Raw genomic sequence first — 15,887 nt, 5'->3', positions numbered from 1 at the left:
CAGTATTGAAAAGTCGCGGTGCACAAGGACATTTTATTATCGGAACAGTGTACACACATGATCGGGACATCACAAACGCTTGCATCCGTGTGTGCTCGCGTGACTTCTGCAAAATATCGTTAAGATAAATACATATGTTAACATATTAAGATTATTATCGTCTCGTACACACCTTGCTTACCTACTCGCTATTCACGATGCAGGGCAAGGTTGCTGCGACGGCACTAAAATGTAATAACAATATAATTGCACACATGTCATCATGCATAAAAAAGATAATATTAAGAAGATGAAAAATTTCTTAAGGATTTACTTCCGTAGGTGTTGGCAGGAGGACAAGAAGCGGAACAAGGTGATGGCAGGGGGACGAGCGTTCCAGGCGGGATATAGCTGTCAAAGAAGATATTGATGCATAAATCATGAAATTTTAAATCGACGAGACACGCGAAGACGTACAGCATGAATCGCGAGATTCTAAATTGCTAAATAGTCAGATAAAGAGCGAGGCTTGAACCTTAGATTGTACGTGGTATTGTCCTCCATGGGATTGACGGGTGAATAATAGGGCGTAGGTGCAGCCCATGGTTTCTCGGCCTGATCCGCTGGCTCTACCGGTTGATAACTCAGTCGCATCGTGGTCTCGGATTCCATCGGAACGTCGGACGGCTGGTACTTGCGTATGGGCGCGTACGATTTAATAGGCAGCAGGCATTCGTGATCGTTCGGTATATAAGACAATCTATGAGTCGTGCAGGCTGCAATAATCATATGTTAGAAATGAAAAATCGCAAACAGGATAATCAGGCGGCGCGGCTAAGATTTCTTTTTTGAAGAAGGAACAGCGCGCTCTCATCTTCGATGAAGAAATAGTACTTTCTCTGACCGACGAATATGATTGTAAGATCAAATATGCAAATTACGATATTATTTTATGTATGGCTTAACACTTACATTCCAGCGGCAAGGGCGAGAAAGTAAGATTGTTCTCGGGTCGAACCTCTGTTGGCGGCATCACGCGCTTCCAGGTGTAGTCGTGCTTCTGCGTAGTTTCATCCTGCATCGGTCCTCTGCCCAATAATTGTCGGTCGCAAGGCGTAATAGACGTTTCCGGTTTGACGCACCAGTTGCCCAGGAAACTCAACTGCAACGATTAACGAAATCTTGAACGTTGATTTTAATTAAAGTCTATTACTTATCTAAAAGAATACTCGTATGATTTAAGTTATATAAAAATTTCTATGATTAATATAGCGATTGTCTCGTCTCGAACGATAGTCTGCGATGTTGAAACGACGAAGCCGGTCGACGTCCTCGATTTAAGGGAATAGTCATTGTTGTCTCAATTCGCTACAATAGCGTTATGGCTTGGTAGAAAGAGGACTATCGAATCAATCTGCGAGGCGACGCAACGATTGTTAGGCAATTTGAGAAAATTATCTTGTAACCGCCGCACAATGCACTCGAGAATTATAACTATCGACCCGAATTAGTGTATCATCCTCGAGTCGAATTCACCGTGACGGTACGATTCAGCGTTTACCCGATTGACGGTGTCGTGGGAGAGTGGACACGGCGAGAAAATCATGTTGCTAGGCTGGCGAATGGGATCCGGCGGCTTGTCACCGCCACACCCGAAATAGCTGAGTCGGTACGTGGTATTGTCGTCGAAGCAGCAGCCGGCGTTTAATAAGTTTTCCGTGTCATCGTGGCTGTAAGGTTCCGGAGGCTTCTCGCCACAGTGAGGCCAGTAACTCAGTCTGTAGGTCGTACATCCGTCCATCGGCGTCACTGGGCGATGGTACTCTCCTTTTTGACTCCATGGTACCTCCTCCTAAGAAAGCAAATAATTATATGTATTTAATATTTATAAAAAAAAGAATTGTTCTTTGTTTAAGTCATTGAATTACTAATGTCATGTAGAAAATGCTAAATAGTACCTAGATATCCCAAAAATTGTTTAAAATATCATACATTTAGAAATACAAAATTATTTAAGATATCTATAAATTAAAATAAAAAACTAAAGAAATAGGAACAAAAGTTTCAAAATTTTTATTTGCTGCTCACTTTTACAGGAGCCTCGTTTGGCCAATAGCTAAGCCTGTACGTCGTACAGCCTTCCATCGGTGTATCCGATTTGACATATTTTCTAATGGGCGCATAAGATTGTATCGGAAGCAAGCAGGAGGAGTTGTAGTAGCTCAAGCGATACGTCGTATCATCTGTCTCCCAATGTTGTTGTTAATTATAATTAAACAATATTTTTTACTATGCACTTTGTTTTTTAAAATTAAGATTAAAGTAGATATTTTTATTTAGCGATAAAGATTACCGGACAAAGCAGCACAGGGAGGATACAAATTATTTTGCGCCTTGACGATCTCAGGTCGTCTCACGCTTTTCCACGAATAATCATGTTTGTGCGTTGTGACATCTTCCATTGGACCTCTACCCAGCCACTGTCTGTCGCAGGGTGTTATTGGCGGATCTGTTTTTACGCACCAATTGCCGAAGTAGCTTATCTGCAAGAGCAATCAAACTCCAGACGACGAATTATTAAAAAAAAAAAAATTATTTTAACAAAATGTTTGTCATACTTTGTGCGTCGTTTCATCAGACATTGGCGCGTCACTGCACGTCAGATTGTCTTCAGGACGAAAGGATTCGACAATGGCGCCGGGTCCTTCCCAATAAGAAAGACGATACGTTGTGTCGTTTTCCATCGGTACGTTCGATTTCCAGTAATACTAAAGAGGAAGAATGAAGATAGCTTAACAACAGTAAATGAGAATATAGAACAAAAGAAAATATTTTTGGAATATTAATTTCATCGGAATATGAAAGAATAAAAAAATTACATTAAACATCAAAATATTCTTTACTGAATAGTCTTTGAATTTACTTACGCGAACAGGTGCGAAGGATTTTGTTACCTCTGGTTGAACATATTTCTGTAAAAGTTATTCGGTTTCTAATTTATGTCCAAATCGAATAAATAAATGTAATGGCATAAATGTAAACATTAAAAATTATTACTCACGTAGCATGTAGGTTGCGGTGTGCAACAGCAGCAGCAGTTGCAGCATGCATCGTGGCCCAACTAAAACGCGTTTATATTTCAAGAAAAGCAAACAACACATAAATTGCGAAATTAGTAAAACATTAAATACAATTGTCATAATAATTTTTCCTTTTTCTTTTTTCTATCTCAAAGCTCACCCGAATTTTATTTTTTGCCTCAATAATCGACTGCTGCGGCGTTCGTTTAGGCCTACAACGATAAATTAGTCAGTATTTATTTTAAAAGAACATGTACTAGGTTTTGAATAAGGAAAAATATGCTTAGTGTCAAAACCAAATGTCAACAAGTTATTGAGATGTCAGCTTACGGATCAGGGGGACAGATTTCCATGATTCTTGAAATAGTTTGTGTCAATGCCGGTATCTCACTTCGTATATCACAGAAATATAGCAGGAAAATTTAATTAGATATAATTTTAAAACGTTTTAATCATAATTTTTAAACGTTTTGAATGGTGACGAAAAAGTGAAACGGCCGAGTCGCGTGACGTTATTCATTATTACTTTGAAATGTGCTGATGAAATTTCCAATTGATGGAAAACAGATAAATTCGTTTTATTAAAGCCCGTCTTCGATCTATGGCAAAAATTCATTTGCATTTTAGTTTAGATCAATAAAATAATATAATTTATTTAGATAATTGGTTAAAATTTCTTAAGAAAATTTTCTCAGTCTTAGGAATTATTAAGAAATATACAGCGGGGTAAAAAAACTCATTCAGAATTTATTAATTAAATGTGTACAATTGTAAGTTCACCTAAATCGTGTAAAAAACCAAATATAGACAATACATATTTTATTAGTAAGAAATCAGCCATTGATTTTGTGTTATAAGAGCTACGCAATTCATTAAAAAACGCTGAAACGAATGACTAAACGCGAGAATAAAATAATCTTAATTCTATAGCCTAAATTAATTTACATGCGCACGATTAAGATCATGTACTTAATTACGTGTTATGAAATTATGCTATTCAACGAAGAATCATTAGTTTCTTTTGATTTAAGTATCAACATACATTGATACGCTACTCAGAAAGTATCTGTCAAGATAACGTAAGAAGAAAACCGATATGAACAATCGCGAACGGACTTAAGTTAACGTAAGACCAAATCGTTGCGCTATTTCCGGAGAATGAGTGGTTGCGACCGCGAGTAAAAGTGGTATATCGGCTGCATCGAGATCAAGAGCGTTCGTTAAACTGTTCACATTGGCGTCAGACTCTTCCATGGACATCATCATTTCCGCCAAGGCTTCGCTTCTCAACCATAATTCCCTCAGTTTAGCCTCCAAAATCGCTATGCACTGAAACATCAGTTTAACTCATAATATTTACCTATTTACAAAGAAAGATTTATATATATAAATAGATAGTGAGAGATTCGATTGAATTGAGATAGCAAAACACTCACATGAGTAGGAGAGTGGTATTTTCGCCATACATAGGCGAAGGACTCTAGCATATTTGATACCAGACGCGACATACCGACTGGTAGTGGAGGACTTTGCCACGGCGCGTTATTCGACAAGATTCCGACGTGCCATGTGTCCAAGTCGGCCAGCACGCAGAGTGCTTCTGCGACCGGTTGATCGATCGTCGGAAAACGAGCACTGGCCATAACTTCCTCTCGCATGTACGACCACCATTTCTCCTCCTCAATCTCGGGGTTGTCTTTCTCATCCTCTGACAGCTTCTTCTTTTTTCTTCTCTTTTTTTTCTTAGTTACGCCCTGTAGCACCAAACCCCACGTATAGCCTGTACTTAAAATGTTACGTTCGTCATTCGTTATCGTATTTCGCATGAGAGTTCTCGTGAAGCCCACGTCTTTAATTAATCCAGTTTTGACCTGTGAAATTTTCCTCGATCTGTAACAATAGTTATTGAATTATTTTAAAGCAAAGTGAGAAAGTGACGAAAATAAAAAATAATGAAAGTTAAGATAGAAGATTAACTAGATTTCTAAATTGATTTTTAATTAACACAGTTCCGTGATTTTATCATAAAGAAATCAATATAATTACTTTTTTAAACGGACATTATAGGTACTGTATTTCAACATACACCGACTGTGGCATTGGCAATTCCACGACGCTGTTGGCTTCCATCAGAGCCTCAAGACTGTTGGATCGAGACAGTCTCACGGTTCTGCCACCTTCGGAACTTCCGCGCAACACCTCCGTCGCGTTTGTCGGTGTCTCCAACACCTGCTTGCTGCTGTCATAATCTTGTGAAGCAGCGTATCCCTGACCGTTGCACTTTAAACAAAAACCTATAGACCTCGTCCCCATGCTGGATGCCGCTCCCGGAGGCGGCTGTATGCTCTTCGACGATTCGGGAAAGTTTCGCTGTATGATCTTCCTCAGTACGCCTTCCGGAAGTTGTGCAGATGTGCTAGGAAGTCTCGTGAAGGTGTAAGAGCATTGACAGTTGTTGCCGAGACGCGGCCTCAACGGTAACTTTGCGGGCTTATCTTCCCCACCGAGAGTGAAGAAGACCTGCGATTCCTTAAATTCGTCGACGAATCCACCGTTCGCGTCGAGCGGTAACTCAGGTCTGCTGTAGAACATCTTCAGCGGATCCATATTGTTATTCAGCCGATGATGCAGTTCAGACTTTCCAGTCGCGAGACTCTCTTCGGTATCGTGAGCGTCCAACTTCTTCTCGAGGCCTCGCAAAGAAAGCTGCGGGAAATCTCGCGGCTGACATCCCTTTGACGTGATATCCTCCTGCGAGCCGATCTCACTAACGATTATTTTCACTTCGCTCGACACTTTGAAATTTTTCTCCTTGTCTTTATCCGATCGATCCTCTTGCAACAGCTCGTATTTCTCGCTCTCGTGATTTTCGCGCGATGGAAATTCTTTCGTTGGAAACTTGAGGTCTACCGGTGCTTCGGTCGATTTCGTCATAAGCGTGTCAAGGCCGGATTTCATGGTGCCGCTACGCTTCAGGGGACTGACGGATCGCGAGATCCTCGGCCGTTCTGCCGGATACCGTGGAGTGCATTGTACGTTAACATCGCCGGTTCCGGTTTCGGGCGATTGTGCCGACTTGCGCGACGGTAAGACGCGCGATTCGCGTCTACGAATCGAGGTGTCTCGATCGTTGAACGCGCACGTCGGTCTCCTGTTACCGAACAGATACGGTCGTTTGCTGCGAGCCTGCTCCAGCATGTTCGTCGCCATCTGCACATCTTGCTGTGATGTGCAACGGTATTCCTGGCTTTTCCGTATTATCCCACTGCGGATGAAGTAAGACAAGAACGACAGGACGGAATTGATCAAATCGCTTTTTCGAGGATCGCCCGCAATTACGGTATGCGACACTTTCACGGGGTTGCCTAGCGCGCCATACAGGTCACCAAGTTGTGCCCACAGTGGATTGCAAGAATACCAGCTACCCAGCTTCTCGATCTGAAAATAGAAATAAATTATCACTAAGATTTTAGTAAAGTCTCACATAGAATTAGTAACTAATATTTGACAAAATATCGACATAATTAATCAACTTTATTATATATATCAAAACTTTATAACTTAATCAATTATTTAATTAGGTTTTTCTTTTTTAATATGCTTCATGTGTTGCTAATAAATTTTTGAAAGATTCTGTTAATTTTATTCTACTGATTATGGACAGTTCAATCAGACACGTATAATTTCTGTATCTAGTTCCAAGATTCGTATCTGCTACAATTATTTAAACTCACCATCTGCCGATCATGCGGTGACAGCACGGTGTACACCCAGCCGAGGTGATACGTTAATACAGCAGTTACCACGGTGCTTAGGAAACTGAAAGACGGTGAAATAAGTATCGGGACGTTTATTCAATCCGATCTGATCTACGCTCTTACACTCACAAATTTGTAGATTTCGTATCGATCTCGTCGAATAATTGACACATCTGTTGCAAACTGCGATGCAAGGTATTCGTCGTCTCATTCACCGTCACGGAGTTAAGCAGAACGTCGTGCCACAGTAAAGGCGTGCGCGTGTTAACGTCGACATCAAGAAGTATATGTAACAACGAAATGACAAATCGTGACGTCGCCCAGCACATTTTGTCAGTCAACTGCATCCTGTTGCAGTTGGAAACGTTGATATTGCTCATTTCAATGCAAAAATATCTCAAACGATCCAGCATCCCTTCTAGGAGAGCCATATGTTCTAAAAGCCTCGTCTTTATCTGGCTATAAATTATACATATTTTTCTTCTTAAAATTATTAATTTTTTATAGTCCAAAGTACCTACATATATTTATATTTTTTAAAAAGGTCTAAAAATCTGACAAAATAAATAAACAAAATCAATTTGTCTCGTTAATAGACAACTGTAATTTCAATTCGGAGCGAATACGAGCCTAAGGCGCGGACATACGTTAAATATTACTTAATTTTTATTTTTTCTTTCTCGCTTAGGAAAAATTAGCTTTTATTTCTTTAGATATAAATCGGCAAAGTTTATATTTAAAATCACTATGCTTATATTTAGATGCTTTTTTTATTTCAATCAAAAAACACGTAAGATAATTCTATACCTTTCATGGCCCTGAACCAATCGCACTAACATCGTCAAACCCAGCCTGGTTTTGTGTCGCTTCGCGTGTCCGTCACGCCCGTCACTTCCGTTCTCGTTCCAGTGCTGCATCCCGAAGGCATCGTCGGAATCCAATCGTCCGAGGGAAGTCGAGACCACCCTCCACCATCTTCTGCGCAAGCTGGTGAGACTGCCGATCCCGGACGATCCGTTACTCTCCAACGATTGCGAACCTGGATCAGCATCGCGTGAGCTACGATGCACTTCCGACAATAAATCGCTCTAATCGTTGACATGAACTTACTGCTCGTCGGCGGAGCTATGTCTATGTCCCAGCCGCTGCCGGTACTCGAGCACGTCGAACTTTTTCGCGGGCCTACGTGCGAATCGTTACTCGACAGATTGCCGGAGCTCGGCCGAGACACTGCAATGGAGACCTAATCAGGATTTATTCTGGCTACCTTCGACAACTCTTTTAAGCATTTGTCATATTTAATTGATTATTGTGTCGTCTAGAAAAAATGGATTGTGAAAAAGAAAATAAATTCAGAATAAATGTAAATTAACTCGCTTCTTTTCATGAAAAATTCCGTTTTCCTTATAAAGTGTATTTAACGAGAAGCTGTTGAAGAAGTTATTTATTAAAAAGAAGAATTAATTTTTACTGTAATAATATTGTCGATATACTTACGAAATGATCGCATACTAGTATTGCTAGAAATAGAATCCACGTGCATCGACCGTCCAAGTCCTTCATCTGAGACTTTTTCACTGCGATAATAAAACGATCAATCAAATTGACCTATAATAAGAAAGATCTTTGAAGAAATACATCGAAAACATTTTACCTCGTTTTGCACGTGCCATGTTCCGTCGCAGGAAAGATTTTCGTGCACATAATGCACGGTGGAGAATTCATCGAGTGAACCTTTAAATTGAAGAGGAAAATCAATGATTAAAATCTCTATGTATTTTTGCAAAGAAAATTTAAAAAACAACTATTTTAAGATCAATTTACCTTAAATGACGATCCTCTGTATGTCATTGCCACGGTGCCGAACACCATTTCGCTCAGAAGGCTCACGTCATCTTCAACGGTCTTGTCTCGCTGAAAATTTTAGATGCTACATTTCGTTAATAATATTTAATATTTGTAAATGAAAATTTAAGTAAGTAATTTCGACAAAAGCTTTATTACATATATAATCAAAGATACTATAATTTTACATATAGAGATAGAAGAGATAACTATTAGAAAAAAATAAAAATAAATAAAAAATAAATAATTTGCCTGTATATTATAAAAGAAATATACAGGCAAATCGTAATAAAATAGATCGTAATAAAATAGAAAATTTCAAAATTTAAAACATTATTGTTATTATTGTTTTAAATATTATTTGATTAAGTTTGCGTTTATAATCTGTCTGTGTCTGGTAATTACTAATATGCGAAACTCGATAATTACCTCGAAATCGCGAGCAGTCCCTAGGTTAAAGGGCGTCTCGCATTTTCTCTCCGCATTGTTGTTTACCGTAGTGCACACGGTTTCGCTTTTACTTCGATGTTTCTGCACTGTCATCGAGTCGAAGAGAAGTTTCCTACCGCGCCATTCGCATTCTCGAAATAGCAAAATCCGCACTTGCTCCGCTCCAACTTGCAAAACGGAGTCCCTACAATAACTTTACGGAATAAACCGTTTTATTTGGATTAATTCTTTTTTGCATGCAAGATGTTTAAAATAAATTATAAAAATAATAAATAAAAATAATAAATGTACAAATTTAACTCCTTTACATCCGACTTTTTTAAGAGAAATAAGAACATATCTAGTTAACACAATTATTTTTAATTCGAATATTTTTAAAAGGTTTTGCGGTTGTTGAATGCCAAAACTGGATCAAAATATAAATTTCAAAGAGGCAAATGCAAAGAATAAAATATATCCACATGTTAATAAAATTGCGTGTTACGGGATTTTAGAATTGCTAAGTACGAAAATAATGTCGAAATGTAAAAGGTCTGAAATAGCGGCCTGTAATGCAGTTTTTGTCTACGTTAAATTAAAATTAAGAAAATAAGAAAAAAGATGCAATAATTTAACAATGAAAGCTAAAGTAAGTCAATGTGTAATAATAAAATTAAATAAGCCTGTATTAGGCATAAAAATTAAGTCAGCCTGTAGGTATAGAAAAGTTTGATGAAAAATTTCATGAATTTCTCTCAAATATTTCCTTCGAATGGAGAAGCTACGAAGCGCTTCGTCGGCGCAACGCGCGTTCGCTTCGACGTTGCGTTGGTAAAACAGCCGCAGATGCGAGAATAGAGCCAAGTAATTACAATGAAGCAGGTTAGGGAAACAGCATAAGCGTCAGTCTTTATTATAAAATTCCAGACATCTAATCAACTGTCTGATAATACAACGCCATTACGATTTTTATTTCGCCGCCTGGGCGATACAGAGAGAAATATATTTCGCTCCGCTTTCTTCTCAAAGCGCGAAATTCTGCCTTTATCTCCGGCGCTAATACAGAATGGCAATACGATTGAGAAAAGATTTAACATGATATGTAATAACGCAAGGCATATATGATATATAATAGCGCGATGATGATGGATGCTGCGCGAGCCGCTCCGAAGATATTCCACGAGTGTCGGCGATACGGAGCGAAAACGCGCTCCGAAATGGAGCAGCGCGCGATCTCTCTTGCTCACCTATCATTCCCAGTTGTTCGCGCACTGGACACTAGGCTCTCAGCACTCTCGCACGGACTGCTCTTCCTCGCAGGTAGCAGCTTATCGAGCAACGGCATCATAAAGCCACGGCCCGCCGTCTTTAGTTATCGCATCGTCTCGCGGATCAGACCTGCGTCTATCATGTCACGCGGAACTGCACCATACATGTTCGCGCGGGTATAAGTCTCTTACTGTAAATAAAGTCACGTGCGGAGGAGTCATATGATTGCCCGAGATAATAGCTCAGCGTCGCTGGCGGATGGCACGGTCGAGGCCGCCTTTCGGCTGCAACTTGGTGGAACGACCTCCTACCAAGCGCCTTTTAAACCGGGCTTATCAATCAATTGTTTCGAATGGGATTTTTCCAATATCTGTCACATGATATTTTTTTTTCTCTCCACGCATACAGATTTTCCTTAGAAGAATTATAAATCTGACGAGAGAAGTCATGGACTACCGACCGATGACTCTTGTTGAATCATCAGTAGGTCCCACAAGATGGAGACACCCGTTATATCGCGTTAAAGTAAGCGGTCTCTTTGAAGTCACAATAGGTCCGCTGATATCGGTGTACTCGCGTCAGGCATTTATAAAGGTCAACGATACCAGCATCAGCTATTTTAGTCTATGATGTTAGAAGGAAAATCGTTCTGTTTTTTAATAAATCTGGCACTGATATTTTTAGAATAAATATCGAGACAATCAGTCTAATACAATACAAATTAAATGTATACATACAAAATATAGCTCATTATTTTTTCGAATTGTGTATTATTTTGCAGACAAATGCTCTCATAGCAAATTATTGTGCATGCAAGTCTTGGAACAATAATTTAATTATCATACTAGTTACACTCATTGCGATGAAATAATCAGTTGTGCACAGAAGCAATAGCTTTCATCAGCAACTTTCATTCTTATATAATTTCTCACAGAGTTCACAACGTTGAGAAATGTATGACGAGTGATATCACGTAAACATGCATATGAAATAACATGCAGATATTTGCGAAATCACGTTTCACATATGAATTTCAATCGATCAGCTTCATCGTTCGCGCCATATCGAAGTGGAACGTTGTCGTCGACATTTCTGCGCATTTTGTTGGCCAATATGAGGCGATGAACGTACTCGGCATTCTCGATGTCTGTACGAGATACTTCAAAAGCTTTCTTAATATGATTCTTACTGGACAATGGCAAATAAACTGGAAACTCGATGTTGAACCTCAGTATTAGATCGCCTTTTTGCTTTGGATTTGTAGGAAGTGGCATTCCCTCACCTGGCACACGTTTCATGTAATCTGGTCTGTAAGATGTAAAAAATCAGCGAAAATTTAAATAACGTTCGTAATTCAGTTACATAATTTTAGTTCCGGAAAAAAAGACAAAGAATCGACATTGAATATTAAAATAAATTAAATATTGAAATAAATTTATTAAATTAAAATAAATATTGATAAAATCTGTGAGTAATATAATTATGTCATATTTTATACGAAATTACTGTTTGAGATCCTTTGTGAGTTTGGGACGATCCTATCTAAAAGATATATCTGTAGAGATAGTAGAGCAAAGCGTAATATCGAGAGACAAAGAAAGGAACGAAAAACATGACGCAATTTTATAATGGCTTTTCGTACGCGACGATTGATGTTATTGGAATCCGAAGAGTTCTGTCGTCGACGGTGTTGAGCGTGATCACCGTTCCGGTCAGCGCCTCCCTTAGAAAGATATCGACCGTCGTGTGCAAGTCCGAGCCCTCTCGCCGGAACGTTTCGTGAGACCGATCCTCCGTGACGAAGATAACATCCGCTACGCTGACAGTGTCGTGGACTTAGTGAAGATATCACCCCACCTTGTTACGATTAATCTTTAACCCTTATTCTACGCAACCCGCCTTGTCACGTGACGACGGTCGTAAATTGATCGTCTCATCAATTACGCGAATCTATCTCATTGCGAGTTAATATTATTTTTCATTACCTTATTAATTTCTTGCAAGAAAGAACGTTATATGGAAAATATGACCGATTATATTTTCGTCAATTATGGAGGGATAAAATTCAGAATAAGAGTCAAACTTTTAATTTAAATTGTGAGGGTAACATTATAGTTCTAAAATATGGAAAGTCGTTTGCTTTCACTATATATGTACTATAACTGTAAAACTAGATTTCGATTAAAAGTGCGGAGCTATGAAAGAGAATCACAAAGAAAAAGTCTATCTGTTTTATTATCGCAATTATATAGTAATACTCAAATGTGGTTACGACCGTAAGCTAAGCTCGAGGAAGATCAAGAAGGCAATGGAAGGACTTACCGGGTATCTTCGTAGGGCCTTGATCACCCTCTTCTGGAAATACTATTCTGGTACCTGCTGGGATTCCCGGCTTAATAGGTATCGTCAAGATCTTTTCCGTCGACAACGTCGTCGACTTATCATCACCGACTAAAACCAACTTCTGGATCTTCATTTTCTTTATCCCGCCGAAAAATACCTACAACGAAATGTTTCCAGCTGTTTGAAATGCTAGATTACCCTCGTTTTCCGTTTCTTACAACGCTTTTGTACGTTAAAGTTGTTAAAGCATACGTTGTGTGTGTAATCCACATTTGATCTTCATTATTTTATATAAAATTTTGAAATCGAAATTTAATAACGTTGGTAATAAAATAATACAGAAAAGAAGAACCAGTCTCTGCAAATAATATGCAATTTTTTAATAATTTGAATATAAAATATTATACAAAAGAAAAAATATACACATATTAATTTATGTGACAGAGTTGAAAGCTGCAGGAGTAAAAGGAAAAAAAATTTATAAATATAGATCAGTTCTCACTTCCGAGAGAGTTAGAAACAGGGTTTTAATTAAGGGTTCCTCCTTCCGTTTTATACCCCGACCCTCAGGAAATTCAAGTAGAGGTTGAGGCTCTGTTAGAATATTTAGGAGATCGTCGTACGGATTTTCAGTCGCGAAGAATTCTCTAATGATAAAATTCGCGATGGACATTAACTCTTAGAATACCAACAGTTTTTCTAAAGACTCAACAATTGTGACTTAATTTTAAATATACAACGTAGCAAATATATATATATATAATAAATACTTGCTTCAAAACATAAATAACATCTATTCTGAGGAAAAGTAATTGCTTTAAATATATGTTACATTGTGCGATTGCGAAGTCGAATATTAAAATCAGAATTATACATGAATTCGCGATTTATTTAGAACGGTGAGAGCTCAATGGCTCTTGGTTCTACCTAAAGGTTTGCATCGGATCGCCATGATAGACGTAAGGTTTCACGAATTCTTCTGGTTTCGGCACACCATTTTTAAGACCGTCTTCACCGTATTGATCATACACGGCCCTTCTAAGAGGATCTGAAAGCACGTCGTACGCTTCAGCTGCTAAGGCGAAAATCGCCTCAGCACCTCCGTTCTTTTGCCGCGCGGGATTGTATCGTGTGACGCATCGTCGGTATCTGAAAGAAATAACCGCGCTATTTCGTCCGTGTGCGATACATCTCTCCTTTCTTTACTACTATATTTCTTACGTGAACCATATGATTAATATAATATTATAAAAGCGTTGAGAAATCTTTCACGAAATGTCATTTAATATTACAAAGATATTGTATTTTATAAAAATGTTAATAAATAAGATGATAAGAACTGGAATGTGATGGTATCTTACTGAATTAATTATAGAGATCCCTACTTTTGTGCAAATTTTTATCAAAAGGATTATGCTTACGCTTCCTTGATTTCCGTGTTGTCACAATTCGATCCCAATGACAAAATTTTATAATAATTTATTCCGCGTTGGGTGCACATGCATTTTTCGCGTAACGCATTTATATTCAGATCACTCTTCGAAGCTTGAGAAACCATGTCGAAAAACGATGGTACGGAGAATAATGCAAATATTTTTTGAAAAGTGACATTTATCTGCAGCGATTGTCTTTTATTCCCTTCAGCATCGTTGATCGCATCGCGACAGAGATCGGCAATAAGAAATAAGACGATCGGTGCATCGTTACGTGTTTTCAACAACCGACGACAACGGAAGTGTGTTTTTATTTGCGTGCCGACGTAGCCATTATCAAGAGGCTCACTGGCTCAAGTGCATTCTTAAACTCAGATAACAATACACGAAATCGGTGCGACAGCCGGTCTCCCGACGTAGCGGATCTAATCGACGAATTTATATCGCTATGGAGAGTCACGAATACGTCCCGAATTTCGCCGTAAAAGGTAAGCATATAAAATCGCGTTTGGCTCCTAAACATTTCATGACGCGACAATTGCTCGGAGCGCACGGCTAAACGCGCATTGAATAATGCAAAGCGTGAAATATCGCGTGTGTGAGATATTCTAAACAGGTTCAAAGTAGAAATGCTGCAAAATTTTATATTCAAAAATCAAGAAAGAGAAATTTGAAGAATATATCTCATCTAGAAATAATAAAATCAGTTGACTATTATAATAACAGCAGATAATAACGTTTTTAAAACACAATATTATTAAAACATATATTTATGAAAAACTTAAGACTTGGTTGCATGTTAAATAATATATTTTGTATACATTTATATAGATGAAATAAAAGATGAAATAAAAGATGAAAAAGAAGATGAAATTTACGAGGAAGAAAGGTGCATTTGCGACAGCGGAAAGGTCATTATCGTGGTATCACCGACAGAAACAGAACCATTCGTTTCCAGTGAACATTTGAAGAATAAGAAGATAAATAATAACGTGAGCTTCCTCGATGTTATTTCTTCTAAGCATTCTCGCGCAAAGAAGAATTTCGATAACAACGAAGACGATAAGGAGAACGTGACGATAAAGCGTGATCCCGGCGAGTCGAAGCAATCGTGCGGCAACCGTGAGGTGGACAAGATTTTTCCTCAGCAACAGCAGCGGACACAGGCAAATCGATCGCCGAGACGCAAAAGCACCGGTATTCCGACGTTGTTGTGCATCGACGGTAACAGACTTGTACATGCGACGGCCGTGGCGGCTGGAGTTAAACGCAAGATCCCAAGGCCGGCAAACGCCTTTATGCTATTTGCCAATCAGTGGCGAAGGAAACTCGCTGCAGAGAATCCTCGGGAATCCAACAAGGATATCAGTGTCAGGCTAGTCTCTCTTTTAAAAGGAACATTTGTTTCTGCCGGATAAATACATATTAAACAAAGAATTTTTTTAAATCTTGATAATCAAATTTTGGGAGGGAAATAATTTAAGTAAAGATCGAAATGTTCTCACAAATCACGAATACTTGATTCGTTACTGAAGATGGAGATATAAATATTTATTATATTTATTCTATACGCGATCTATACCTATCTCCTTTTAAGGGATGAAATTTATAAAGAAAATTATTGTTTGAAACTAAAGTAATTTTCTTTTATTTTACATTTCTTTAGGCTAGGCGTTTTCTGGAAAAACATGTCGAAGGATGAAAAAGAAAAATATTTTGCCCAGGCGCGTGAAGTGGATAAAGAACATAAG

At 38.5% G+C, this 15,887-nt stretch overlaps 4 protein-coding genes across 8 annotated transcripts; 1 reads left to right on the top strand and 3 right to left on the bottom strand.

Moving 5' to 3' along the window:
* Positions 1-13: 13 nt before the first annotated feature.
* On the bottom strand, positions 14-3,412 carry LOC139768750 (uncharacterized). Its single transcript, XM_071699273.1, has 11 exons — positions 3,390-3,412; positions 3,220-3,271; positions 2,598-2,747; positions 2,333-2,534; positions 2,068-2,222; positions 1,541-1,831; positions 952-1,141; positions 515-755; positions 314-390; positions 182-224; positions 14-106 (listed from the first exon to the last, which is right to left on the bottom strand). The coding sequence occupies exons 1-10, from the start codon at positions 3,410-3,412 to the stop codon at positions 193-195; spliced, it is 1,413 nt and encodes a 470-aa protein (XP_071555374.1). The 3' UTR covers positions 14-106; positions 182-192.
* Positions 3,413-3,786: 374 nt separating this feature from the next.
* LOC139768812 (folliculin-interacting protein 1) lies at positions 3,787-10,969 on the bottom strand. Of its 5 annotated transcripts, none has more exons than XM_071699381.1 (12): positions 10,339-10,969; positions 9,092-9,305; positions 8,642-8,731; positions 8,472-8,551; positions 8,315-8,394; positions 7,928-8,047; positions 7,625-7,856; positions 6,947-7,276; positions 6,794-6,878; positions 5,146-6,497; positions 4,496-4,949; positions 3,787-4,388 (listed from the first exon to the last, which is right to left on the bottom strand). In XM_071699381.1, exons 1-12 carry the CDS (start codon positions 10,437-10,439, stop codon positions 4,176-4,178), a joined length of 3,351 nt encoding a protein of 1,116 aa, XP_071555482.1. In that variant the 5' UTR covers positions 10,440-10,969; the 3' UTR covers positions 3,787-4,175. The 5 variants fall into 5 exon arrangements, with proteins under 5 accessions (XP_071555482.1, XP_071555483.1, XP_071555485.1 ...); XM_071699382.1 differs by having other exon boundaries at positions 9,092-9,296; XM_071699383.1 differs by having other exon boundaries at positions 4,217-4,388; positions 4,570-4,949.
* Positions 10,970-11,061: 92 nt separating this feature from the next.
* On the bottom strand, positions 11,062-15,405 carry LOC139768749 (dnaJ homolog subfamily B member 13). The gene is made up of 6 exons (XM_071699272.1): positions 14,125-15,405; positions 13,631-13,852; positions 13,206-13,350; positions 12,683-12,860; positions 12,003-12,174; positions 11,062-11,668 (listed from the first exon to the last, which is right to left on the bottom strand). The coding sequence occupies exons 1-6, from the start codon at positions 14,259-14,261 to the stop codon at positions 11,374-11,376; spliced, it is 1,149 nt and encodes a 382-aa protein (XP_071555373.1). The 5' UTR covers positions 14,262-15,405; the 3' UTR covers positions 11,062-11,373.
* On the top strand, positions 14,585-15,667 carry LOC139768748 (uncharacterized). The gene is given in 3 exon segments (XM_071699271.1): positions 14,585-14,624; positions 14,968-15,513; positions 15,516-15,667. Coding segments are annotated over 3 exon segments (636 nt in total). The 3' UTR covers positions 15,566-15,667.
* The last annotated feature ends 220 nt before the right edge of the window (positions 15,668-15,887 follow it).

Source organism: Temnothorax nylanderi, unplaced genomic scaffold (genome assembly GCF_030848795.1).
Source record: "Temnothorax nylanderi isolate EJ_2023f unplaced genomic scaffold, tnyl_v1.0 TNYL_tig0018_pilon, whole genome shotgun sequence".
NCBI classification, from domain to species: domain Eukaryota; kingdom Metazoa; phylum Arthropoda; class Insecta; order Hymenoptera; family Formicidae; genus Temnothorax; species Temnothorax nylanderi.
The sequence above is the reverse complement of the archived record's forward strand: the minus strand, read 5'-3'. Positions and strand labels throughout refer to the sequence as shown.